The following is a 10,101-nucleotide window of genomic DNA, read 5'->3' as shown; positions in this document are numbered from 1 at the left end:
AAAATCCCGCCAAAATGTACTTGCAATAATTCAAACCAAGTATTGCTCAATTTAATTTTCCCTGTGAGTTGTCAAGTACTATACAATATAACAATAACAAAGAGGCACATGAAAAAAATGTGCATATTTAACAAATCTTTCAACTAAATGAAGCCTAATCTAATTAATGATTTCAGTCTCTCAAAATTACATAGGCAAGACAGAAGATGCCCCTATTTAGGGCAGAGGCGAGTGAGGGACTCGGTTTAAAATTCTAACATTAACATGAGAAAGATGATCATACTGTCAAGCTCAAACACTGCATAATAAAAAGTCATCGTGGCTGTTTCTAGAACCTTTTAGTATCTGATTTATCAGCCTCTAGGAGACATTTAGATAATGAGACTTGTTCATAGTAAGTAACGCTTCAGCCATTTATCGGTCACTGTATTAAATAAAGAGCACTTTTAGTTTAAAATCTGTACACAACTACATGCCAGAAAATGAGATCCAACTGATTCCAAACCTCCTGAAGTTCAACAGCCTCAGCAGACTGTGTGAGAAGAGTAAATAAAAAACACAAACTAAAATGAACTTAAGAGACTTCAACACATTTCAGGAAGAGATAGAAGAGATACCATAAGGAAATTGACAAGAGCAGAGAGTGAATTATGATGCAATGCCAGTTTTTAAACCTACAGTCAGCTGGTCTAACCCACAGAACTCAACTGGGGCACAGACTGCTGTTAAAATGCCAGCTCACTTTTCCCTCTCCCATCCCTGCACCAAAAGGCTAACTTGCTTTTGACAGACATCTTGGGAAACACACAAAATCATGAGTTTTCACATGAGCAACTTCCAAGTATCATATTCAGCACAGCTATGACAACTGAACTCATAGCCAGACTGTACAGCACAAGGTTTATCTCAGAAATCCATGAATTTAACCTCGCACAGGAAAAGAGTTGATGGCAATCAAAAAACAGTCACTGAATTAGACTCTTGTTCTACAAACTGCTCATATGATTTAATATAAATACTTTCCACATGTTTGGAAACCTGGGAAAATACATTTACTAGGTTTTGATCTGCTTTTATACTCTCCTTCATCTATCTGCTATTGGCAACTGCCAAGGATGATCTTGCTGGATTAAAGCAGAGAAGTCAACAGTGAAGTACAACTATTTTGTTGTTGTTCAAGGACTCAGATTTGGGGTTGTTGTTACCCTGCCTCCTTTAGCTCTTAGCTTTTATATGCAGTCACATACAAACGTGCAGAGAACAGAAATATGCTGAAAAAAATATTTTTAATATAAAAACATAAGAAATTTACTGGGTTAGTCCGTTTTTATTAGCATTCCAGTTGTAAGGCAACACTACCTTGACTTTCAGGAGTCTTAAAAAAAACTATGATACCTCTGTGTGAATAAAAACAAATCAAATCAAATACACAGTAAAATTAAGACACACGTGCATTTTAAAGTGAAATATATCTCTCTGTATTATTTTTGCTAGGATAGGAAAGCGTTACTCTTTCCTTTCATGTATCACTTTATCTGAAATGTTTCTACTGGAGAGGAACCAAGACCTCTGTAAATATTACATGTCATTTGCCAACAGGAAAAACTTAAGATCTTGTTATAGTAAATCACACATACCGGTACTAGTGTTCTCGGAAAGGTGACGTCAGCAAGCTCTGTTAACAGTTTAATCACCCAGCGGCAGCTGCTGTTCTGCTGCCCGGGGGAGATAACTGCCCAAGCTCTAAGGACCTTTCCTACTTTAATCCTTATGCACACTTCCAGTTTTATTTTTTTCTTCTTATAAATTCTGCTTTGTAAACATGACAAAGAGCATTCTGAAATTTTTTTTTTCTTTTAAAGCCCCTTTAACAACTAATTCTATGCACAGACAGCCTCCCTCTTCCTCCCCAAGTAAAACAGAGGCGATCCTACAAATACTCTGGCATACAGTCCACAGGACAAAGACGGACACTAGGATATATTGATTTCCCTTCTTTCAAGGGAAAAGGTTCTTAAAGGACACAATGACCTAGAAACCTCATTCAAACCCTGGCTTGCTCTTCTGAATTAAATGAAGCAAGCCAACTTTTGACAGTGAGTTTGCTGTAATACATTTCTCGTATGGAAATCATTTCCAGTTACAAAGTACCTAAGATTTATATGAATGATAAACCTATCTTAAATCTTTAAGATAAGATTTATCTTATACGTTGCCATACCCACAACAGCTAAAATACAGTACTAATTTTCTGAAGTGCTAATTCCCCTATTTCAACAAACTATGCAGCCTGAACAGGAAGTGGAAACCTTAAAAATTATTCTCATTCTGGCTCCTGCACTGAGAAAACCCACTCCCAGAACGGCCCTATCTGAGATAAGCAAACTCTGATTACCTACTTCCAGTGAAACCCTGTCCAACTGATATCACTGACAATACTCCCCATGCTTCAAGTAAGGCCAAGACTTCACATTACACATCAATCAGCCAACTCCCTGTTAAACTGAAAATGACAGATCCAGTTAAAACCGAGATAAAACACATTTGGTGTTTGACATCATGCAGGTCTTGCAGTTGGTTAATGAAAGGTTTTTACTTGAAAACAACTGTGTTTCTAGAAGTGAATCCACTGCATAACTTCAAAATTATCTTTTATCCAAAAGACGTTTCTGGTCCCTCAAATATACAGCTATTAACAATAGAGGAGGACAAAATGCTACTTAGTGGATTAAAGAAAGTCATAAATAAAACATGCAGCTGTAAGCCATCCCAGTGACCCTGCCTGACCCTTTCCCGCCTACCAGCAAATCCCCTCCATTTCACTAATCTAAATCTAGTCTATCAGAGCTGCTAAATTATTCAAATTACAATACTCTGTCACTTGACTTACAGTCTCAAGGTTCAGAGGTAGCCTGAGGCAAAGGAAAGGCCAAGTGACTTTTCCCTACCACCCTGTCACCAGTCGTACACAATGAATGCCATCATATCAATCATGGCCTAGTCATGACCAAAATGTATTAGTACCGAAATACACGCATCACTACGGCACGGTATCTATACGCTTCTAAAGATGGTGAAAGGCAATCTTAAGACACACTAAAGTTTAGAACAGCGTGTGCTATAAAGTGTCCCTCTTCCCTAACCCAAATAAAAGAAGCATCTCCAAAAGCAGCATGTTGTGTTTATTTTACAATATTTCTGGTAACAAGATGTTTTAGAGAATCATTAGATAACATCATAAATATCATCAATGTCCACTTCTAACAGGGACAACAAGAAATGCAGCAGGCTTATTTTGGACAGAAGTCTCCCTGTTCCCAGCACATACACTTGAAACAGTACAGAAAGGGAACATTTCTGCAATGACAATTAATCAGCACCATGTGCAAAACCATTCAAATCAGCTCCAGCTCTGCTGCCCATAAAGCACAATACTCTTCATGTTCCTCTCTCCCTAGTCAACTGCAAGCCTATGGTTGAAAAGTCTGAGAGAAAGTCCACTCATAGCCTCAAGAAAAAAGCCAGTGAAATCACTACCTTGCAACATCCTCCAACAGCAGAATGATCTACCAGGCAAAAATGCTCAGATGACCCAGGATATTGAGCCACACACCATATTACAAAGGAAGGCTGAAGATAAAACTGCGTAAACCCCCATCTACCCTCCAAAAGCTAAAGGGAAAAAAATCCTGCCAGTTTTGCTGAGGGGATTTCCTTCTTGCCTCTACATCTGGGAACATAGTAAGCAGATGTCTAAAAGGTGTCTACAGTCAATCTGAGACAGTTTCATTGAAGGTATTAATAAAGAATAACAACCTCACAAGTTACTTTCCTCTCCTAACAATGTTTTCTGAGAAATGGTTTCATCTGTCCGGAAATGACTGGCTGTCAAACCAAACCTATTTCGGATTAACTTCCTGTTTCAACAGTACAACATAGCCAAGATATTCCTCTCCCTATTCTAGATTAATACCCAACTGCTGGACTGCTGGGATTTTTAACTAGGCAGTAACTCTTCAGGCTTTTACCAAATCAAACTTATACACACTAAAGCTCTTGAGCCAACAAAAACGCCCAGTAACAAAAATACTTATGAAACTGGAAATGATGTGAAACTCAACTGTAATGGGCAGACATTAGCCTTTCGCTGCTAACAAAAATTAACTTTTACCTAGAGATGTATGTAACAGACACAAATTAGTTTCAGTGTACTTGTCCTGACATCATGGTTAAACGGGGCAAACCAACCCAAAGCATTTTTTCCTGCACTTGTAATTGGCATATTTTCCATAAGGCAGAAAAATCCTTGCATTTCCTCCTGCAGACACACCACCTTGGATTTTAGGCTGGCTCAGCCGCTACCATGGTTAACAAACAATTCTCTCAGTGCCAGGTAAAAATAAAATGTTTTCATCAAATAACGTCTTACAATATGGTTCAGTAGCTGGATCTTGGAAGTCTTAACAGCTAGTTCTTAAGGCCTCTGACTTTTAGAGGATACTAGTATCACCTGATTTTCATTTAAACACTGGTAAAAAGTGGTAAGATTTGCAAAGTGAAGGACCAAAATGTCAAGACTGTGTGAGACTGAACTGTCTGCATTCCTGCAACACCAGTTCCTTGCATTCATGCACCACAATTAGATGTGTTCACCACAGTGACCAAACCATACAGTTTGATCCCAGCTGCTTTGAAATTTAGGTACTGCTATCTTGAAATCTTACTTATCATATATTCCCTGCCAGATCTCTTTCTCCTCCCAACTCTCATCACTGTTACAGAAGTAATTATGAGTCATATTTGAAAACACAGATGTAAAATTCAAGAGAAATTAGTCCAAACATAGTGTTTTGCTCTGTTCTCATACAGCCTTGTTCCTAATGCCCCATTCTGTAGGCTGCCTCGGTGGACTAATTCAAATCTTCTTTCTTTGAAAAATGCTAAAAGCTGAGACATTCCTCATAAATTTCACATCTTAATTCATTCATCATGCTATACTTCATGCCAACTAGCGTGTAATGGCTCTAACCCTTTCCTGAGCCCCACTACTACCTCAATACTAGATTTTATCTAACTATCTGCTTTTGCACAGGATTCAGGAATTAACAGAATCATATAAATTCCTTCCTCCTGGCTAAACACTGATTTCAGAAGCAGGCTTTGCTATGACTAAGATAGAGGTGTTTGATGCTCTTCATCACAGTAAAAGACACACCATGATTAAAAAATTCTGAAAATCATAAAATGTTGAGCTCCAAATAACTGCAGGAAATGAATGCCAGTCACATCTGTAAGGTATTACTGGAGGCATTATTAGATGCTACTTAAATAATAAAATGTATTTTTATTTATTTTAGAAACACTATTTTTAAAAACAAAGAAAAAAGCACGAATACGTTGAAGGGAAATTTCTCTTTTCTTCGCAGTAGTGCCTAAAAAATTAAATCCATGGATGGGAAAAATGGTAAACCCATGGATACAGCTTCTGACACAGAAGTAGTACAAGATATTAGACCCAGTAATAGAATCTGGGTCTCCTGGGGGTTCAAATCCAATTTCCTCCCTTCTCATCTAAGAACCCCCATCCCAATTTAGGTATGAAACAGAAAGGGAATAAAACATGATCTACTTCAGCACCAGTAAGATGCCAATGCTGCGCTGCAACAGGACAGCAAACCTGGGACACAGAAGTACCTCTGCACAGATCAACATATCAACGTGTCCAGCAAGAAGCCTGTCTCCCTTTGCTGAGCATACAGTTGAAGTCAGTGAGCCTTGCCTTATCTGAGGTACCTTCTTCAGAGCTGTACACTTTTCCAGTGCAATGCCATGCAGACACAGTAAGGTCATGCACTCCTAAGTTCAGTTCCACCAGCCTGCAGCACCGAGATTCGGCATCACGCCGTTTAGAAAGAATTCACTGTGCCAGTGAGCATCCTGGCAGTAGCCTAAGGAGCAGCACACAGCGCTCCGTCTGACCAGCGTGACTCAATCCAAGACCCTTTCCGCGTAATTTTGTGAAGTGCCACACACACACTGTTACCACAACTTTCAACTGGAAACACGGAGCTCAGCACTTCTCCAAATCTTACAAACAGGTACTCAAACGAGAAGCCCCAAGGCACCAGCAACCCTTCAAAAACTCTGGATCCGCTAACAAGGCTTTCAGGAACCTTTGGTACTCTGGGAAACTTCGTAGTGAAGAACACACAAACATTTAGTCCATTCCAGCTTCAATTTACTGTAGAAAAATTAAGGCTGTACAGTTTTTTTCCCCAGCCTTTTTTGAAGTGATTTATGATAGGGTTCTCCAGGTATAACTAAATACTAGCAATCTTGTGCTCACACAAATGCTGTTGAAAAGAAGCCCACAGCATCTCCGTAGCAGAGAAACTGGTCTAAAAAAAACAAACAAGTGTTTTCACGTGAGATGCAAGACCATTATGTCACAAAGACCATTTTACAGCTGTTAGTAAAGTACAAAGCATCCCATACCATATTTACCATATAGACAGAAATAACTAAATCTCAAGCATTTTTTAAAGTAACAGTAGAAATTGAGAGGCATTTAAACACAAAACATTAAACAAATAATTTCCCTATGAGAAAAATATCTTTTAAAATATTACTTTGCAGCTCACAAACATTTACTTATACACTAATACCTATGGTTTGCAACCCTCTATCACCACTTAGCACAATGAGTTTAATCTGTAGACTTTTCTCCCTCCTGTTATAAACATTTGTGTATGTGTTACCATAGGATACATGCCTACAGAAATAAACAAAATGCAAAATCCAAAATGACCGTGACATATTAGCTTCAGTGTTTTAAGCCAACAGGATAAGCAAAAAGTCTAGGAATTTTATGGCAATTATTACAGAAAAGATACTTACATGGACTAACATCTCTGTATCTGTTTCGATTTCTGTTTTCTGGATATTTTGCAACCCTGTGAGGGTAGTCACTGGAATTATGTCGGATTTCCTTTAAAAGACAAAAAAAATGCGTTTTACTTATAGCCAGCAAGACGATTAAGATTAGTGTTTTACACATCCTATTAATTAATCACAGTTATTAAAAATTAACATTTTTAAACCAACTTTTATTGCACCTAGTGCCATTTCACTCACAAAACGTGTCTCATTCTTGGCCAACCTGCTGTCATTTAGATCTTCCTACACTTGGCTGACATAACCAGACTAACATAAGCACAACTTGCTAAGCAACTGATGCACCAGGATCAAAGGGGGAAAAAACCCAACCAGGTATTTATTATGCTTACAGTTTACCCTCTGATTTGCATGTTATCTGCCATAGCAATAAGAGACTCAGATGGAACTTTCACCCGTGTTCCTGCAGGCTCCTTTACACTGACTGGCAGCTTAAAGCCCCACAAAGGTAACTGAACTCATTAATGATTTTATGGCTGCTGTTAAGAGCCATATGATTATTCTTGGTGGTTTGATGGTTCATCTTAAACAGCTGTAGTTGAACATGAACCAATATGAAGAAAGAATTCTAGAGTCACATATATCAAAGTGAAATAACAGCATGCTTCTCCCTATGCATTAATACAAACCTTTCAATAGTATGTCAGATACTCAAACAGGCTCATTCACGTACTATTTTAAGTACCATACTGTTCACTTGTTCTGAATGTTCAGCTTTATTAATTTTTTTCCTCAGTGCATCTTTTCCTCAACCTTACTAAGATATAAAGATTTACCTTACGTAGACAACTGAAAACAGTCCCCAATGTATTCAACTGTCTTTACATCTCTGTACTGATGCCATCTCAGCAGAGATGTTGTACGATACAGAATTAACAGTATTTTACTCGGAATTCTCCTTTTGTTTTCAGATTATGTTGCTGCATTTGATCATTATGTCCCAAAGGGCATTTAAACTTCTCATTACAACTGAGCATTCTTTGGTTTTCTCAATGTTTCCACTATCTTTGTCTTCAAATTTCCTAAATGGCCCAGTCTATTCCCGGACAATGAACACAGCTAGAAAGGACTTCAGTGGAAATCCAAAACACAAAAGCAAGCTCCGTTTTTTAGCATCTGGTGCATGACCTCACTTTGAGTGCAGAACCAACCTGTAAAGAATATAAACCCCAAAGTGGAGAGACAACTGCTGAGCACCAGTGCTCCACATATTTGTATAAAAATCTCTTGATCTATTTGCTTTTTTTATTTTGATAAAGCACACTGGAACTTCTCCTCTGGTTTACACAGCTGACAAGCTTTGGGAGCTTGCGCATGGAATGAATGGATCTGGCAGGCATTCACACCCAAGTTTCCATGAAATGTAAGTTTTGTATTACTCAGTAATAGGATGCAACATACTTTGTTTTTAAAAGCACCTTTATCATGGGTGCACAGAAACACATCTGCACTTTGGTAAAGAAACATTAAATCATCTGGAAACACTACTACAGTGATGGGGTGGAGGGCAGGCTTGCTATAAAGGAACAAACTTAAGGGAGTTTAATGATGATTTCTAAAATCGTTTTTCCCACATAATGTCCAGCCATCACACAGAATATCCTGAGTTGGAAGGGACCCACAAGGACTATCAAGCCCAGCTCCTGACCCTGCACACAATAACCCCAAGAATCACACCCTGTGCCTGAGAGTGTTGTCCAAATGTTTCCCGAACTCTGGTAGGCTTAGGCTAAATGTTACTTATTCGAAATACAGATATATTCGAAACTGAAATAAATGAAATATTGAAATAATGTATTTGAATCACATATAAATCAAATAAATCGCTAATTTAACAGAGAAAAAGCACTATGTGAAGTCATTAAAGAGAGCTGTAAAATACTGCTGGGACAAATAACGGCTCTAGTGGTACCAGCTGACAAAAGTCTATTTTATGGAACTGACTGCTGTTGAAAGTTCGTACTCCCGTTGTTTCAACACAGAAAAGTGCAAATACTGCATCTTTCGAGAGGCAGCCGCTCAGGATCCCCGCAGCAGCCGCCGGGCTTTGCCAAAGGCAGCAGGAACGGGCGCTGAGGAGGAAGCGCGGGTGCCTGGGGAACCGCGCGAACCCAGGGGCGACGCCGAGCCTCGGCCGAGCCGGTGTTACGAAGCAGAGCTCCCCGACCGCACTCCGAGCGGGCCCCGCTCGGTTCAGCCCCGGCGGCACCGACGCCGAGGGGCCGCCAAGCCCGCGCACGCGCCCCGCGCCTGCGCGCCGCCGCCTCCCCCACGCGCCCCTCTCCCTGGGCCGCCCCTGGCGCGCATGCGCGGCGCTTGCCCGCGGCTCCGCTGCGCGCACCTGAGGGCGAGAGCCGGGCTGGCCCAGCGACTTCCGCTCTCCCCGCTGCCGAGGCGGCGGCGCGGACCGGGCACGGGCGCTGCCGGTCCGCGGCCCTCTCTGCCTCCCGCCCTCCTCCCCTCCCGCTCTCCCGCTGGAGCCGACCGTCCCGCCCGGCTCACCAGATAACGCGCCTGCCAGTCGTTCGTAGCGTCGATCTCCTGGAACTCCTTCTCGATGGCGGCGGACATGGTGGCGGCGGCCGGCAGGGCGCGCGAGCCCGCCCGCGGCAGGCCGGCCGGCAACCTCGCGACCACTCGCGCGCTGCCCCCCGCCTCACGCGAGCGGCGGGCGCGCACACACGCTCGCGACCGGGTGTCCCGGCGCGGGGCGCATGCGCGGCCCTCGTCCCGCCCACCGAGGGACTATGAGGCCACGCCCCCGAGAGGAGGAGGCGGTGTGCACCTGTGGTGACGTCACGGGGGGCGGGGCCGGGTCGGGGGCTTCGGTAACCTACTGGCGGCCGAGCGGCTGTTGTCGCGAAATCGCGGAATCAGGCGGGTTGGAAAAGAGCTCTCAGATCATCGAGTCCAGCCTGTGACCGAACATCGCCTTGTCAACTAGATCATGGCACTGAATGCCACATCCACAGTCTTTTCTTAAACATTTTCAGGGATGTGACTCCATCACCTCCCTGGGCAGCCCATTCGAGTGTCTAATCACCCTTTCTGTGAAGACAGTCTTCCTAACGTCCAAACTAAAGCTCCCCTGGCGCAGCCTGACGCTGTTTTTGTTGCCGCCTGGGAGAAGAGCCCGATCCCCACCTA

The 10,101-nt window shown here is 42.0% G+C and overlaps 1 protein-coding gene across 2 annotated transcripts in view; it reads right to left on the bottom strand.

The window, feature by feature from the left end:
* Positions 1-9,652, bottom strand: part of PTPN2 (protein tyrosine phosphatase, non-receptor type 2) — a 30,366-nt gene extending 20,714 nt beyond the window's left edge. Inside the window, exons 1-2 of one of the 2 annotated variants that reach the window (XM_027885345.1) lie at positions 9,457-9,652; positions 6,898-6,988 (exon numbers count right to left, since the gene is read on the bottom strand). In XM_027885345.1, the coding sequence (XP_027741146.1) occupies positions 6,898-6,988; positions 9,457-9,525 (160 nt within the window). In that variant the 5' untranslated portion in view covers positions 9,526-9,652. The remainder of the gene's footprint in view (positions 1-6,897; positions 6,989-9,456) is intronic. The other variant, XM_027885344.1, reaches the window with a different exon arrangement.
* Between the last annotated feature and the right edge of the window lie 449 nt (positions 9,653-10,101).

This window comes from Empidonax traillii, unplaced genomic scaffold, assembly GCF_003031625.1.
Source record: "Empidonax traillii isolate 1590-97213 ecotype Southwest subspecies unplaced genomic scaffold, ASM303162v1 scaffold165:size1224784, whole genome shotgun sequence".
Classification (NCBI taxonomy): Eukaryota; Metazoa; Chordata; class Aves; order Passeriformes; family Tyrannidae; genus Empidonax; species Empidonax traillii.
The sequence above is the reverse complement of the archived record's forward strand: the minus strand, read 5'-3'. Positions and strand labels throughout refer to the sequence as shown.